Consider the following 17862-nt stretch of genomic DNA (forward strand, 5'->3'; position numbering starts at 1 on the left):
CAGCATTTTATGTCTATCTTTGATGTAAACCAGCATCTACAGTTCCTTCCTACACAAGACCGTATACACCATTAATGTGCAAAGGGATCTTGGGATCCATGTCCATAAACCCCTGAAAGTGGCATTTAAGAGGACAGGCAGAGTTAAAGGAGATGTGTGACGATCTTACACAGAGGGGGGTGGGGGCCTGGAACGCACTGCCAGGGGGAATGGTGGAGGCTGATACAATGAGAAAAACCCAAAGAGTTGTGAATCTGTGGAATTCTCTGCCACAGAAGGCAGTGGAGGCCAATTCACTGGATGTTTTCAAGAGAGAGTTAGATTTAGCTTTTAGGGCTAACGGTATCAAGGGATATGGGGAGAAAGCAGGAACGGTGTACTGATTTTGGATGGTCAGCCATGATCATATTGAAGGGCGGTGCTGGCTCGAGGGGCCGAATGGCCCATTCCTGCACCCATTTTCTATGTTTCTAATAGTGGCATTTAAGAGGACAGGCATATGAATATGCAGGAAATGGAGGGATATGGATTACATGTAGGCAGATAAGTGTTGGTCTTGACATCACGTGTGTTGTGAGTGATCACATGTGTTGTGAGTGATCACGTGTGTTGTGAGTGTTCACGTGTGTTGTGTGTGTTCACGTGTGTTGTGAGTGTTCACGTGTGTTGTGAGTGATCACGTGTGTTGTGAGTGATCACGTGTGTTGTGAGTGATCACGTGTGTTGTGAGTGATCACGTGTGTTGTGAGTGTTCACGTGTGTTGTGAGTGTTCACGTGTGTTGTGAGTGTTCTCATGCTTTATTCAGCTTGCTGTCCTTTCCTGTGTTTAGGGTCATGGAGTTCTGGAAATGCCGTCAGGAACAGGGAAGACCATATCACTGCTTTCACTGATTGTGGCTTATCAAATGGTGAGGCACGGCCATCAGTTCATAGGGGAGTGAGGGAGGGAGAGGTGGGAGAGAGGGCGGGAGAGAGGGAGGGGTAGGTGGGTGGGAGGGAGGGAGAGAAGGACGGAGAGGAAGGAGAAGTGGGAGGGAGGGAGGGCGACGTGGGAGGGGTGGGAGGGAGGGAGAGGGAGGGAGAGAGGGAGGGTGGGAGGGAGGGAGGGAGGGAGAAAGGGAGGGGGAGCGGGGTAGTGGGCAGCCCATTACAACTATCCCCACTTTAAACATGTAACCAGGACAGATGTTTGAAACTACAGAATCTCTGAATGCTTGATATTTGGGTGAGAAACATTTCCTCTCAGTGAAGGCAAGTATTGAACTTAGCGTGTGCAGAGCACTAAGGTCATAAGTGATAGGAGTAGAATTAGGCCATTCGGCCCATCAAGTCTACTCTGCCACTCAATCATGGCTGATCTATCTCTCCCTCCTAACCCCATTCTCCTGCCTTCTCCCCTTAACCCCTGACACCCGGACTAATCACGAATCTGTCTGTCTATCTATAATGTGGATGCCGAGTTTAGAGTGCCTGTGGGAGATATTTGGTGGCAAGGACATCGATGGGCAGTTTGTGCCGTTGTAGAGTCCGTGAGCTGTAACTAGTTTGCCAGGGAGTTGGGAATCTAATCATAAACCAAGTTGGAAACATTGGACGGGGTTTTAGTACTTAGTTTAGAACTGCGTGTTTCCTCCGAAATCTTTGGTTTCCTCCCACACTCCAAAGACGTACAGGTTTGTAGGTTGGTGTAAGTGTAAATTGGTGTAAGTGTAAAATGTCCCTAGTGTGTGTAGGATAGTGTTAATGTGCGGGATTCGTTGGTCGGTACAGACTCGGTGGGCCGAAGGGCCTGTTTCGTATAAGATCGTATAAGATTAAACGTATAAGATTATTAAGGGGTTGGACACGTTAGAGGCAGGAAACATGTTCCCAATGTTGGGGGAGTCCAGAACAAGGGGCCACAGTTTAAGAATAAGGGGTAGGCCATTTAGAACGGAGATGAGGAAAAACCTTTTCAGTCAGAGAGTTGTGAATCTGTGGAATTCTCTGCCTCAGAAGGCAGTGGAGGCCAGTTCTCCGAATGCATTCAAGAGAGAGCTAGATAGAGCTCTTAAGGATAGCGGAGTCAGGGGGTATGGGGAGAAGGCAGGAACGGGGGTACTGATTGAGAATGATCAGCCATGATCACATTGAATGGCGGTGCTGGCTCGAAGGGCCGAATGGTCTACTCCTGCACCTATTGTCTATTGTCTGTTTCTTCACTGTATCTCTAAACCAAACTAAACTAAAGTCTCTTCATTTCTTTGTCGCTCCAGACTTATCCTGTAGAAGTGACCAAGCTGATCTATTGTTCACGAACAGTCCCTGAGATAGAAAAGGTAAGAACATTGTAAAATTCTTGGAGTTTAAACAATGCGTTGTTGAATAATAATTTCAGGAAACATGCCACCCTCTCCCTGAGGCACGTTCAGCTTTCTTCAAGTGATGCAGAATTAGAGATCAGTATCTTAAGTTAGTATTCCAGTTATATTTATAGATTTGATCCAGTTTGCAACGAATGTGTACCTCATGATCGACCTAAAGACTTAATAATGTGTGTCACATTTTCCGCAGAGGTTTCTGCGTGATTAGTTTGTGGACGAGGATGCTGTGTATCTTCAGCGACTTGTTGGCTTCCACCTTTTCACTTCCATTTCCGATCGGTTTGGGTAACATACAGAACAATGTTTGTCACCAAAGATAGACACACAACGCTGGAGTAACTCAGCGGGACAGGCAGCATCTCTGGGGAGAAGGAATGGGTGACGTTTCGGGTCGAGACCCTTCTTCAGATCCTCAGATCTTCTTCAGTCTGAAGACGGGTCTCGTCTATACTCGCTGGAATTTAGAAGACTGAGGGGGGATCTTATTGAAACATATAAAATTCTTAAGGGGTTGGAGAGGCTAGATGCGGGAAGATTGTTCCCGATGTTGGGGAAGTCCAGAACCAGGGGTCACAGCTTAAGGATAAGGGGGAAGTCTTTTAGGACCAAGATGAGAAAACATTTCTTCACACAGAGAGTGGAATTCTCTGCCACAGAAGGTAGTTGAGGCCAGTTCATTGGCTATATTTAAGAGGGAGTTAGATGTGGCCCTTGTGGCTAAAGGGATCAGGGGGTATGGAGAGAAGGCAGGTACAGGTTACTGAGCTGGATGATCAGCCATGATCATATTGAATGGCGGTGCAGGCTCGAAGGGCCGAATGGCCTACTCCTGCACCTATTTTCTATGTCCAGAAATGTCACCCATTCCTTCTCTCCAGAGATGCTGCCTGTCCCGCTGAGTTACTCCAGCTTTTTGTGTCTATCTTTGGTTTAAACCAGCATCTGCAGTTCCTTCATACACAAAGTCTGTCACTGTACCTCGGTACATGGGACAATAATAACCCCAAGCCTAATTGAGTGTAGAAAGGTTCTAATTTACACCGAAGATAGACATTGGAGTAACTCAAAGGGTCAGCTTCACCGTGCACTAAACATTATTCCCTTAGCCTGAAGATGGACACAAAAAGCTGGAGTAACTCAGTGGGACAGGCAGCATCTCTGGAGAGAAGGAATGGGCGACGTTTCGGGTCGAGACCCTTCTTTATGTTAACCCCAGTTCTATGTGCACTAACCTACATCAACAACTATTTTGCCTCCTGTACCTCCCTTCCCCTCTCTCCCACCCCTCGCTACCCATCCCCGTCCCCGTTCCTCCCTGTACCCCTCCCTCCATCCCCCCCCCCCCCCCCCCCCTCCACCCTCAGGTTGTGGAGGAGTTGCGCAAGTTGCTGGAGTACCACGAGAAACAGACTGAACAGAAGAAGCAGTTCCTGGCGCTGGCTCTCAGCTCCAGGAAGAACCTCTGCATCCACCCAGAGGTGAATCCCCCTCGGCATCACCCATCGTGCACTGGGATGGGGGGAGGGGGCAACAGAGAGGGGGGGGGCGGAGATGGAGAGGGGGGAGATGGAGGGGAGGGGGATGTGAGACGTCGGAGGAGATGAGCGGTGGGGTGGGGTGGGAGACGAGAGGTGCACAGTGGAGCTCATCAGAGGTCAGTATGTGTGGGATAGTCAGTTGTACATTGGTGGGGGGAAAGGGGGCTGTGGACTGTCGGGCCGGGTGGGTGGTCCGGGACAGTCAGTGATGGTGGGGGGTCAGTGTGGGGTGGGGGGTCAGTGTGGGGTGGGGGGGGTCAGTGTGGGGGTGGGGGGGTCAGTGTGGTGTGGGGAGTCAGTGTGGGGTGGGGGGGTCAGTGTGGGGGTGGGGGGGTCAGTGGGGTGGGGAGTCAGTGTGGGGTGGGGGGGTCAGTGTGGGGGTGGGGGGGTCAGTGTGGGGTGGGGGGGTCAGTGTGGGGTGGGGAGTCAGTGTGGGGTGGGGGGGTCAGTGTGGGGTGGGGGGGTCAGTGTGGGGGGGTCAGTGTGGGGTGGGGGGGTCAGTGTGGGGTGGGGAGTCAGTGTGGGGTGGGGGGGGTCAGTGTGGGGGTGGGGGGGTCAGTGTGGGGTGGGGGGTCAGTGTGTGGGGTGGGGGGGTCAGTGTGTGGGGTGGGGGGGGTCAGTGTGTGGGGTGGGGGGGTCAGTGTGTGGGGTGGGGGGGTCAGTGAGGGGTGGGGGGGTCAGTGTGTGGGGTGGGGGGGTCAGTGTGGTGTGGGGGGGGTCAGTGTGTGGGGTGGGGGGGATCAGTGTGTGGGGTGGGGGGGGGTCAGTGTGTGGGGTGGGGGTGTTCAGTGTGTGGGGTGGGGGGGTCAGTGAGGGGTGGGGGGGTCAGTGTGTGGGGTGGGGGGGTCAGTGTGGTGTGGGGGGGGTCAGTGTGTGGGGTGGGGGGGTCAGTGTGGGGTGGGGGGGGTCAGTGTGTGGGGTGGGGGGGTCAGTGTGTGGGGTGGGGGGGTCAGTGTGTGGGGTGTGGGGGTCAGTGTGTGGGGTGGGGGGGTCAGTGTGTGGGGTGGGGGGGGTCAGTGTGTGGGGTGGGGGGGTCAGTGTGTGGGGTGGGGGGGGTCAGTGTGTGGGGTGTGGGGGTCAGTGTGTGGGGTGTGGTATCAGCGTTGAGTTTGCATGTACCTGCTGGTGAGGGTGAGGGTAGATGCCAGCTTGCCGCTCGGCTTATACCCGGCCTGTTTTGCCACAGGTCAGTGCCGAGCGGTTTGGGAAGGAGGTGGATGGTAAATGTCGCAGTCTGACCGCCTCACACGTCCGCATGCAGCACTCCGCCAATCCCACCGTGCCCGTCTGCAACTTCTACGAGGTCAGTCACTTCCCTCTCCTCTCCTCCGCCCTCCACAAACCCTGGGCACGAATCGTGGGAGAGTCTCGGACAGCTCTTAAGGATAGCGGAGTCAGGGGGTATGGGGAGAAGGCACGAACGGGGTACTGATTGAGAATGATCTTAAGGGCGTTTGCTATTGAGGGCGTGCAGAGTAGGTTTACTAGGTTAATTCTCGGAATGGAGGGACTGTCATATGTTGAAAGACTGGAGCGACTAGGCTTGTATACACTGGAATTTAGAATGACGAGAGGGGATCTTATCGAAACGTATAAGATTATTAAGGGGTTGGACACGTTAGAGGCAGGAAACATGTTCCCAATGTTGGGGGAGTCCAGAACCAGGGGCCACGGTTTAAGAATAAGGGGTAGGCCATTTAGAACTGAGATGAGGAAAAACTTTTTCAGTCAGAGAGTTGTGAATCTGTGGAATTCTCCGCCTCAGAAGGCAGTGGAGGCCAATTCTCTGAATGCATTCAAGAGAGAGCTGGATAGAGCTCTTAAGGATAGCGGAGTCAGGGGGTATGGGGAGAAGGCAGGAACGGGGTACTGATTGAGAATGATCAGCCATGATCACATTGAATGGCGGTGCTGGCTCAAAGGGCTGAATGGCCTCCTCCTGCACCTATTGTCTATTGGACCAGAGGTCACAGCCTCAGAATGAAAGGACATTCATTTTAGGAAGGAGATGAGGAGGAATTTCGTTAGTCGGAGGGTGGCGAATCTGTGGAATTCATTCCCACAGACGGCTGTGGAGGCCAAGTCAATGGATATTTCTAATGCAGAGATACAGTAGACAGATTTGTGATTAGTGCGGGTGTCAGAGGTTATGGGGGGAGAAGGCAGGAGAATGCGGTTAGGAGGGAGAGATAGATCAGCCATGATTGAATAGCGGAGTAGACTTGATGGGCCGAATGTCCTGATTCTACTCTAATCACATGACTCTGCGAATGGATTCCTCTGGAGGAGCTGGCAGGAGATCAATGGGACGAATGGTCTCCTGTGCCTGGGGGTTGTATAATGGTTTCTTTCTGACAGGAGTTTGACGTTCACGGGAGGCAAGAGCCCCTGTCCGCCGGCGTCTACAACCTGGACGACCTGAAGGTTTACGGGCGGAAGAAGGGCTGGTGCCCCTACTTCTTGGCTCGATATTCCGTAAGTGAATTCCCGTTTTCCCGTCTCCTCCTGTGCCTGCTTGCACTGAAGGAACCGTTCTACGCTGGATGCGTGTCAGTGTAAGATTCCGACAGCACGGACCAGACGGGCCGAAGGGCCTGTTTGTGTGTTGTCTGACTCTGTCACTCTCAAAGACAGACACAGAGTGCTGGAGTAACTCAGCGGGTCAGGCAGCATCTGTACAGAACATGGATAGGTGATGTTTCAGAGTGCTGGAGTAACTCAGCGGGTCAGGCAGCATCTGTGGAGAACTTGGATAGGTGACGTTTCACAGAGTGCTGGAGTAACTCAGCGGGTCAGGCAGCATCTGTGGAGAACATGGATAGGTGACGTTTCAGGTCGGGACCCTTCTTCAGACTCCCAGAGACTTCTTCAGAGTTTGAAGAAGGGTCTCGACCCGAAACGTCACCCATTCCTTCTCTCCAGAGATGCTGCCTGAACCGCTGAGTTACTCCAGCATTTTGTGTCTATCTTTGGTATAAACTAGCATCTGCATCTGCAATTACACAAAGCTTGTCACTGTACCTCGGTACATAGAAACATAGAAACATAGAAACATAGAAAATAGGTGCAGGAGTAGGCCATTCGGCCCTTCGAGCCTGCACCGCCATTCAATATGATCATGGCTGATCATCCAACTCAGTATCCCGTACCTGCCTTCTCTCCATACCCCCTGATCCCTTTAGCCACAAGGGCCACATCTAACTCCCTCTTAAATATAGCCAATGAACTGGCCTCAACTACCTTCTGTGGCAGAGAATTCCACAGATTCACCACTCTCTGTGTGAAAAAAAACGTTCTCATCTCGGTCCTAAAAGACTTCCCCCTTATCCTTAAACTGTGACCCCTTGTTCTGGACTTCCCCAACATCGGGAACAATCTTCCTGCATCTAGCCTGTCCTAGATGGGACAATAATAACCCCAAGCCTAATTGAGTGTAGAAAGGAATTGCAGATGCTGAGTTAGACTGAAGATAGACACAAAGAGCTGGTGTAACTCAAAGGGTCAGCGTTACCTTGCACTAGATATTATTTTGGGTGCTAAAAGGTTTATGGGCTCATGTGCCTGTGTATCTGTCCTTCCTGTCAGCTCTCTCTCTCTCTCTCTCTCTCTCTCTCTCTCTCTCTCTCTCTCTCTCTCTCTCTCTCTCTCTCTCTCTCTCTCTCTCTCTCTCTCTCTCTCTCTCTCTCTCTCTCTCTCTCTCTCCGCCACTCATACATCTGTTTTGTGACCCTCACGTCAGATTCTGCATGCGAACATCATTGTTTACAGCTACCACTACCTGCTGGATCCCAAGATTGCAGACATGGTGTCCAAGGAGCTGTCACGGAGGTCGGTGGTAGTGTTCGATGAAGCTCACAACATCGGTATGTGGCCATCTCCCAGATACAATACCAGATCAAAGTTTCAGACTGTAGCGCGCTCTTTTACGTTTTCCTGAACGCTGCCTTCTGGGGCGGCACGGTGGCGCAGCGGGTAGAGCTGCCGCCCTCACAGCGCCAGAGACCCGGGTTCGATCCTGACCACGGGCGCTGTCTGTACAGAGTTTGTTCGTTCTCCCCGTGACATGCGTGGGTTTTCTCCGGGTGCTCCGGTTTCCTCCCACACTTTGTAGGTTTGTAGGCTTCTGTTAGAAATCGTAAATTGTCGGTGATGTGTGTAGGATAGTGCCAGTGTACGGGGTGATCGCTGGTCTGCACGGACTCGGTGGGCCGAAGGGCCTGTTTCCACACTGTATCTCTCCAGCCTGAAGCATCAGATATACTGGGTCAGCAAATAATCAGGCTAACTTTGGAATAAAGCTGTCTTGTTCAGTAACTATAAGAAAATAACTGCAGATGCTGGTACAAATCGAAGGTATTTATTCACAAAATGCTGGAGTAACTCAGCAGGTCAGGCAGCATCTCGGGAGAGAAGGAATGGGTGATGTTTCGGGTCGAGACCCTTCTTCAGAACTGATCTTTTGCCTAAGCCACTAAGCTCAGAAACGTGTCCCATTAACCACCTTGCCTGGATAAGGTGAATACTTTGAAGCACATTCAGTTTAGTTTAGAGATACAGCGCGGATACAGGCCCTTTCGGCCCACCGTGTCCGCGCCGACCAGCGATCCCCGCACACTAACACTATCCTATACCCACTAGGGACAATTTTTTTAAACATTTAACATCCAATTAACCTGCATGCCTGCACGTCTTTGGAGTGTGGGAGGAAACCGAAGATCTTGGAGAAAACCCACGGGGAGAACGTACAAACTCCGTACAGACGGCGCCCGTAGTCGGGATGGAACCCGGGTCTCTGGCGCTGCATTCGCTGTAAGGCAGCAACTCTACCGCTGCGCCACCGTGCCGCCCTGCTGTTGTGGTGGACGTGGGACTGTTAGAGATTTCCCCTCGTGGCCAGGCTCACCCCAGAGGATCCAACGAGATTTCAATCTTCGAGCCAGGATTCCCACCGTCTTGTTGGTTCATTCATGCTGGTCTTTGCTTCTGCAAATTTATGAACACAGCAATGTGTGTGTGTGTGTGTATAAGTGTGTATATAACTCTGTGTGTGTGTGTGTATATGTATATGTGTGTATATAACTGTGTGTGTGTGTGTGTATATGTGTGTATATATCTGTGTGTGTGTATATGTGTGTATATAACTGTGTGTGTGTGTATATGTATAAGTGTGTATATAACTGTGTGTGTGTATATGTGTGTATATAACTCTTGTGTGTGAGTGTGTGTATGTATAAGTGTGTATATAACTCTGTGTGTGTGTCTTTTGTCCATTTCCCCAACAGATAATGTGTGCATCGACTCGATGAGTGTGAATATATCCCGCCGCACACTGGACCACTGTCAGACCAACATTGACACGCTCCAAAAGACCATCCAACAGTGAGTGACTGACCCCATTGTCCAATCAACACCATAGTGCATCCTCTTCCTGCCTAAGTGACTTGCGATAGAGGGTGGCCACGGTGGCGCAGCGGTAGAGTTGCTGCCTTGCAGCGCTTGCAGCGCCGGAGACCCGGGTTCCATCCCGACTATGGGCGCCGTCTGTACGGAATTCTCCCCGTGACCTGCGTGCGTTTTGTCCGAGATCTTCGGTTTCCTCCCACACTCCAAAGACGTGCAGGTTTGTCGGTTAATTGGCTTGGTGTGTGTGTAAATTGTCCCAAGTGTGTGTAGGATCGTGTTAAGGTGCGGGGGATCGCTGGTCAGTGCGGACTCGATGGGCCGAAGGGCTTGTGTCCGGGCATGTATCTCTAAACTAGACAAAATGCTGGGACGGGCAGCATCTCTGGAGAGAAGGAATGGGCGACGTTTTGGGTGGAGGCCCTTCTTCAGACACGGACTTGTCTGACAAATGACTTGTGATACAGTGGACACTCACCAGGCAGACTGCATCGATGGGCGCACTGTTAGACTGCGTAAAGCTGGCACTGGCTGCATCAGCAACGGGCAGGTGCGGGCATGTGATGGGCAAGAGAAACATACCAGAGTGCAGAATATCGTGTGACAGCGTTATCGTGTTACGTTACAGAGAAACCTGTGCAGGTAGAACAATATGTGCAAGGGCAGCCATTCAGGCAGGATTGGGAGATCAGGACTACACCCCGAAGCTAGACACAGAGTGCTAGAGTAACTCAGTGGGTCAGGCAGCATCTGTGGAGAACATGGATAGGTGACGTTTCACAGAGTGCTGGAGTAACTCAGCGGGTCAGGCAGCATCTCTGGAGAGAAGGGATGGGTGACGTCTCGGTTCGAGACCCTTCTCTAGGGATGGGGATAAGGGAAACGAGAGATATAGACGACGATGTAGAGAGATAAAGAGCAATGAATGAAAGATCTGCAAAAAAGTAACGATGATAAAGGAAACCGGCTGTTTGTAGAATGAAAACGAGAAGCTGGTGTGACATGGGTGGGGGAGGGATGGAGAGAGGACCACATCCTTATGAGAGGGTCATTCAGACGTCTGATAACATCTGGGAAGAAGAAATAGGTTTATTGTTGTCACATGTACTGCAATAGAGTGAAAGGCTTTGTGTTGTTTTGCTGTCCAACAGATCAGATAATACCACACATAAATACAATCAAATCAAACTAAAGTACAACAGGTGGAGCAAAGGGGGAGATACAGAGAGCAGAATATAGTTCTCAGCATTGTAGCGCATCCGATCCACAGACAAAGTCCAATGTCCACAATGGGGTAGAGGTGAGTCGGACAGTGCCCGAGCTGATGGAAGGGCCGTTCAGAAGCCTGATAACAGAGGGGAGGAAGCTGTTCGTGAGTCTGGTGGTGCGCGCTTTCAAGCTTCTGTACCTTCTGCCAGACGGGAGTGGGGAGGAGAAGGAACGACCGGGGTAGGACAAGTCTCAGTGGGCCGAAGGGCCTGTTTCCACGCTGTCTAAACCAAATTAAACTAAACCCTGTAACAACACGTTTCAATACTCTTCCTGAATAACTGCGTCTCTCTCTCTCTCTCTCTCTCTCTCTCTCTCTCTCTCTCCCTCTCTCCCTCTCTCCCTCTCTCTCTCTCCCCCCTCTCCCTCTCTCCCTCCCTTCCCCCCCTCTGTAGTTTAAAGGAAAACCGATGCTGCCAAGTTGAAGGAAGAATACCGGCAATTGGTGCAAGGACTGAAGGAAGCCCATATTGCCAGAGAGACAGATGTCTATTTATCTAATCCAGTGTTACCTGATGAAATCCTACAAGGTGCTAATCTTCTTTCGTGTCCATCGTCCATGTTTCATATGTTACATCGCTGTCATCGTCCGTCCTGAAAAGTGCGCAGGCTTCCGGCAACAATCAGTGGGAGTCACCACTTGTACAGGAGACGATGGTGGTAGCAGAATTAGCTCAGGACACTTCCAGTTCCCAGCCCCGCGATGTGGACACTTCTGCTATGGGGCCGTACGGTGCTAATGGGAATGTGGGGCGCTCACATGCAGTGCACACTGGATTAAAGTACAAAGAGCATTCTGAAGTGGTGTACCTGGGGGCACAGTCACCCTTGCCCCCTCCCCACCTGCGCAACACCTGCCACTCCAACTCCTGTACCTCACTCTCACAAAGGTTCTGATTGTCGCCCCTCCACCTCAGGAATTGGAGGTACTATCACAACGCTTAACAAATACTATCGCAACGCTTAACAAATACTACAACTACCAACAACTAGAGAGCAGCCCTGAGCAACTATCTACCTCATTGGTGACCCTCGGACTATCCTTGATCGGGCCTTGCTGGCTTTATCTTGCACTAAACGTTATTCTCTTTATCATGTATCTGTACACTGTGGACGGCTCGATTGCAATCGTGTGTTGCCTTTCCGCTGACTGGTTAGCGCGCAGCGAAAGCTTTTCACTGTACCTCGGTACACGTGACAATAAACTAAAATAAATACGTTCGTGACGTTTAGCGTGTACTATCGCGACGTTTAAGAAACATTTCCCCCAGGACAGTAAACCCCACCCTTGCTACCTGGGTTTTACCTGCCCCACACCCAATACCCTTGATAATTCAGTGTAGTTTAGTTTAGAGATACAGCGCGGAAACAGGCCCTTCGGCCCATCGAGTCCGCGCCGACCAGCGATCCCCCGCACACTAACACTATCCTACACACACTTGGGACAATTTACAATTTTTACCAAGCCAATTAACCTGCACGTCTTTGGAGTGTGGGAGGAAACCAGAGCACCCGGAGAAAACCCACGCAGGTCACGGGGAAAACGTACAACCTCCATACAGACAGCGCTTGTGGTCAGGATCGAACCCGGGTCTCTGGCGCTGTGAGGCAGCAGTTCTACCCGCTGCCCATTGAATTAGTCGATGAAAGCGCGAGCATTGATGCGATATGATACGATAGAACATTATTTATCCCAGGAGGAAAATTGATCTGTCAGACAAAACACAACAAGATACATGAAACATGACATTAAAGTGAGGAGGTGGAAAGGATTGGGGAGGTGCGGGTGGCGGGGGGAGAGGGGGGGTCAGTCTCAGTCTACCCCAGGACAGAAGGGGGGGGGGGGGTGTGTAGAGTTTGATAGCCACAGGGAAGAAGGATCTCCTGTGGGGTGGCGTTGTGTGCTGCATCTTGGTGGGACCAGCCTGTTTCTGAAGGTGCTCCTCAGGTTAACCAGTGTGTCACAGGGAGGGGGGGAGCTGTATTGTCCAGGATGTGGTCAGTTGACCAAGTGTTTCCGTTCCTTCCCTTCCAGAGTCGGTGCCGGGCAGCATCCGCACGGCCGAGCATTTTGTTGGCTTCATGAAGCGGTTTTTGGAGTATTTAAAGTCCCGCCTGAGGGTGCAACATGTGGTGGCCGAGAATCCTCCCTCCTTCTTGAAGGACATCTTCGATAAAGTCTGCATCGATCGGAAACCCCTCAGGTACCAGAATGGCAGAGTAACCGGACTGCTTCTTCCTTATAGAATAGACAATAGGTGCAGGAGTAGGCCATTCGGCCCTTCGAGCCAGCACCGCCATTCAATATGATCATGGCTGATCATCCAAAATCAGTACCCCGTTCCTGCTTTCTCCCCATATCCCTTGATTCCGTTAGCCCGAAGAGCTAAATCTAACTCTCTCTTGAAAACCTCCAGTGAATTGGCCTCCACTGCCCTCTGTGGCAGATAATTCCACAGATTCACAACTCTGGGTGAAGAAGTTTTTCCTCATCTCAGTCCTAATTGGCCTATCCCTTATTCTTAAACTGTGTGTGACCCCTGGTTCTGGACTCCCCCAACACATCGGGAACATTTTTCCCACATCTAGCCTGACCAATCCATTAAGAATGTTATTTGTTTCTATAAGATCCCCTCTCATCCTTCTAAATTCCAGTGAATACAAGCCCAGTCGACCCATTCTTTCCTCAGTTGAGCTGTTGAGCTTAGAGGACTTGGTAATACAATCCCTACTGTAATCGGCATCTTCTTAATCTCTTGAGTGGGGGTAAGGGTAAAGACTTCATTGAGGTCATCAGGTAGGCACCCTCCTTCCTTGGTGTTTCGTTGGTAGGCCCACGACACCTCCAGAGGGCTCAAAAGCAATTATGTTAGTCCTGCCATCCCGGGAATTAATTTGGTGAACCTACGCTGCACTTCCTCAATAGCAAGAATTCCTCTCTCCCTGTGTAGTTTAGTTTAGATAAGAGGAGATCTTATCGAAACGTATAAGATTATTAAGGGGTTGGACACGTTAGAGGCAGGAAACATGTTCCCAATGTTGGGGGAGTCCAGAACAAGGGGCCACAGTTTAAGAATAAGGGGTAGGCCATTTAGAACTGAGATGAGGAAGAACTTTTTCAGTCAGAGAGTTGTGAATCTGTGGAATTCTCTGCCTCAGAAGGCAGTGGAGGCCAATTCTCTGAATGCATTCAAGAGAGAGCTGGATAGAGCTCTTAAGGATAGCGGAGTCAGGGGGTATGGGGAGAAGGCAGGAACGGGGTACTGATTGAGAATGATCAGCCATGATCACATTGAATGGCGGTGCTGGCTCGAAGGGCCGAATGGCCTCCTCCTGCACCTATTGTCTATTGTTTAGAGATACAGCACAGAAAAAGCCCTTCGGACCACCGGGTCCGCGCCGCCCAGCGATCCCCATACACTAACACTATCCCACACACATTAGGGACTGCTGCTGGGCGTTTGGGGATCTGCTGTGAGTCTTAGTTCAGCCTGATCAGCTTGCTGTGTCCCTGCTGCTCTTTAACGCTGCACCTTCCTCTCACGCTGCAGGTTCTGTGCAGAGAGGCTGCGGTCCTTGCTGCGGACGCTGGAAATCGCCGATCTCACCGACTTTTCACCCATCACCCTCGTGTCGAACTTTGCCACCTTGGTCAGCACCTACACCAAAGGTAGTGGCACCTGGCCAACAGCTCTGTGGCCCCTGACTCACTCAGCAGGGGGTTGTTGCAGGCAGTGTGTGTGTGTATATGTGTGTATATGTATATGTGTGTATATAACTGTGTGTGTGTGTGTATATGTGTGTATATAATTTGTGTGTGTGTGTGTATTTGTTTGTGTGTGTGTGTGTGTTTTTATGTGTGAGTATGTGTTTATGTATGTGCGTGTGTGTGTATATATGTGTGTATATATGTGTGTATATATATATGTGTGTGTATATGTGTGTTTTTACATGTGTGTTTGTGTGTGTATATGTGTGTGTATATATGTGTGTGTGTGTATATATATATGTGTGTGTGTATATGTGTTTTTATGTGTGTGTGTGTATATGTGTGTGTATATATATATGTGTGTGTGTATATATGTGTGTGTATATATATATGTCTGTGTATATATATATGTGTGTGTGTGTATATGTGTTTTTATGTGTGTGTGTATATATGTGTGTATATATGTGTGTGTATATATATATGTATATATATATTTGTATGTATATATATCGTATGTATATATATCATATATATGCGTGTGCACGTATGTGTATATATATATATATATACACTAGTTTATATATCATATATGTAACCATAGTACTCTGTAAACAATATAATAAATGAAAAACTATTTCTTTCTCTCCATGCGTATATAAGTGTGCGCGTGCACATGAGTGTATAACATGGTGGCAAGGGTGAAGGTACAGGGTCATTAGTGTAGCCTTTGTTCTGCTCACCCCGAGTCAGGAGTGCGGGCAGAATCAGATCTGCTCCTGATCTGCAAAGGGAGTTGTTGGACGCCAGGTGCAATGTGATGCTGTAGACCGTTCCGATCACTCGGATCATTCACAACGTTTCCTTTTGTTGCCCAAGGTTTCATCATCATCATGGAACCGTTTGATGACAGAACTCCCACAGTCGTTAATCCTGTCCTTCACTTCAGGTAGGTCTGAGCCTGTGACCATTACTCTGAGCAGAGTCATTTGGACAGGGACATGGATACGAAAGGTTTAGAGGGATACTAGACCAAGTGGACCCGTTGGGTCCAAACCTATCCTGCATTGGTGCAGCACCCTCCCCTCCTCCCCTCTCCCCTTCCCTCTCCCTCTCCTCCCCTATCCTCCCCTCCCCTATCCTCCCCTCCCTCCCTCCACCCCTTTCCTCCCTCCACCTCCCCCCCTCCCTCCACCCCCTCCCTCCCTCTTCCCCCTCCCTCCCTCTTCTCCCTCCTCCACCCCCCTCCCTCCCACTTCCCCCCTCCCACTTCCCCCCTCCCTCCCTCTTCCCCCTCCCTCCCTCTTCCCCCTCCCTCTTCCCCCTCCCTCCCTCCCTCCTCCCCCTCCCTCCCTCCTCCCCCATTCTATCCCCCTCACCCCACAAGCCTTGCCGTTTCAGAGATGCTCTGACCCAGTCGTCTGGCCATAACAATTTGGCCCTTGTCAAAATCGCTCAGGTCTTTACTCCTGCCCATTTTTCCTGCATCCAACACATCAACTTCAAGAACTTGCTGCCTAATATATCCCACCCCTTGACAGGTGCCATTGTAACAAGATAATCAATAGACAATAGACAATAGACAATAGGTGCAGGAGTAGGCCATTCAGCCCTTCGAGCCAGCACCGCCATTCAATGCGATCATGGCTGATCACTCTCAATCAGTACCCCGTTCCTGCCTTCTCCCCATACCCCCTCACTCCGCTATCCTTAAGAGCTCTATCCAGCTCTCTCTTGAAAGCATCCAACGAACTGGCCTCCACTGCCTTCTGAGGCAGAGAATTCCACACCTTCACCACCCTCTGACTGAAAAAGTTCTTCCTCATCTCCGTTCTAAATGGCCTACCCCTTATTCTCAAACTGTGGCCCCTTGTTCTGGACTCCCCCAACATTGGGAACATGTTATCTGCCTCTAATGTGTCCAATCCCCTAATTATCTTATATGTTTCAATAAGATCCCCCCTCATCCTTCTAAATTCCAGTGTAATCAATGTTATTCACTTCACCTGTCAGTGGTCATAATGTTTTGGCTGATTGGTGACTGTTCAGTACTGGGAACCATGTTACAGGAAAGATGTTGTTAGGTTGGAAAGAGTAGAGATAGGATTTACGAGGATGTTGACTGGACTAGAGGGTGTGAGCTACAGGGAGAGGTTGTGCAGGCTGGGTCTCTATTCCTTGGAGCGCAGGAGGATGAGGGGTGATCTGATAGAGGTGTATAAAGTCACCGTGGCGGCACGGTGGCGCAGCGGTAAAGTTGCTGCCTTACAGCGAATGCAGCGCCGGAGACTCAGGTTCGATCCTGACTACGGGCGCCGTCTGTACGGAGTTTGTACGTTCTCCCCGTGACCTGCGTGGGTTTTCTCCGAGATCTTCGGTTTCCTCCCACACTCCAAAAGACGTACAGGTATGTAGGTTAATTGACTGGGTAAAATGTAAAAATTGTCCCTAGTGTAGGATAGTGTTAATGTGTGGGGATCGCTGGGCGGCGCGGACTCGGTGGGCCGATGGGCCTGTTTCCGCACTGTATCTCTAAATCTAAAAAAAGAACATGAGAGGAATAGATCGGTAAACAGAGTAGGGGAATCGAGAACCAGAGGACATAGGTTTAAGGTGACGGAGAAAAGATGTAATAGGAATCTGAGGGGTAACTTTTTCACGTAAAGGATGGGGTTTCACTCTAAGACTCTAAATTAACAGAAATCTGGGAGGTTCCTGGTCACCATTACTGATGTGTCTTTATTTAAATGCTTCAACATAAATTCCTTGGCTTTAGTGGTGGGATTTGTAGATCCAGCCCATAATCCAGTTCAGTTGGGGCTTGGGTGGGCCCGCTGCGGGCCTTTCACCGTCCGGCGCGGCCTGGAACGTGGCAACTTCAACAGCCTGACCGCGGGAGAAGACGGCAGGGGAAGAGAAAAGACATTTAGATTTTTAGATTTAGATTTAGAGATACAGCGTGGAAATAGGCCCTTCGGCCCACCGAGTCCGTGCCGCCCAGCGATCCCTGCACACTAACACTATCCTATACACACTGGGGACAATTTTTACATTTACCCAGTCAATTAACCTACATACCTGTACGTCTTTGCACTTCTGGCCTTCCATCACAGTGAGGAGGTGACTGGAGGAGACTCACTGTGATGGATGTTTCTTGTTTTTTGTTTTGTGTTGGTTGCGATTGTGTGTGTTATTGTTTATTTTTATTGCTCTTATTGTTGGACTGTGGGTGGCCTTTCATTTCACTGCACATCTTGTATGTGTATGTGGCAAATAAACTTGACTTTAGTTGAGTTGCATGACCGTGATGCCACGGATTATTTCCCATCCTGATCTAGTTCTGAGTCCACCGGTGTAACTGCTGCCTTGTCACTTATCAGCGCACAGGAGAACTGTCAAGTTCACGCTGTCTTCTGTCAGATCAGACCTCTCAGTCCCATTACATAGAAACATAGAAACTAGGTGCAGGAGTAGGCCATTCGGCCCTTCGAGCCTGCACCGCCATTCAATATGATCATGGCTGATCATCCAACTCAGTATCCCGTACCTGCCTTCTCTCCATACCCCCTGATCCCTTTAGCCACA

General features: G+C 50.2%; 1 protein-coding gene across 1 annotated transcript in view; it reads left to right on the forward strand.

The window, feature by feature from the left end:
* The first annotated feature begins 835 nt into the window (after positions 1 to 835).
* ercc2 (excision repair cross-complementation group 2) overlaps positions 836 to 17862 on the forward strand; it is a 37559-nt gene continuing 20532 nt past the window's right edge. The window contains exons 1-12 of the mRNA XM_078431029.1: positions 836 to 909; positions 2257 to 2319; positions 3729 to 3842; positions 5089 to 5205; positions 6261 to 6377; positions 7642 to 7765; positions 9185 to 9281; positions 9895 to 9900; positions 10974 to 11101; positions 12607 to 12775; positions 14123 to 14241; positions 15157 to 15226. Coding sequence (XP_078287155.1) covers positions 850 to 909; positions 2257 to 2319; positions 3729 to 3842; positions 5089 to 5205; positions 6261 to 6377; positions 7642 to 7765; positions 9185 to 9281; positions 9895 to 9900; positions 10974 to 11101; positions 12607 to 12775; positions 14123 to 14241; positions 15157 to 15226 — 1184 coding nt within the window. The 5' untranslated portion in view covers positions 836 to 849. The remainder of the gene's footprint in view (positions 910 to 2256; positions 2320 to 3728; positions 3843 to 5088; positions 5206 to 6260; positions 6378 to 7641; positions 7766 to 9184; positions 9282 to 9894; positions 9901 to 10973; positions 11102 to 12606; positions 12776 to 14122; positions 14242 to 15156; positions 15227 to 17862) is intronic.

The sequence above is a fragment of the Rhinoraja longicauda genome, chromosome 41 (assembly GCF_053455715.1).
Source record: "Rhinoraja longicauda isolate Sanriku21f chromosome 41, sRhiLon1.1, whole genome shotgun sequence".
Taxonomy (NCBI): Eukaryota; Metazoa; Chordata; class Chondrichthyes; order Rajiformes; family Arhynchobatidae; genus Rhinoraja; species Rhinoraja longicauda.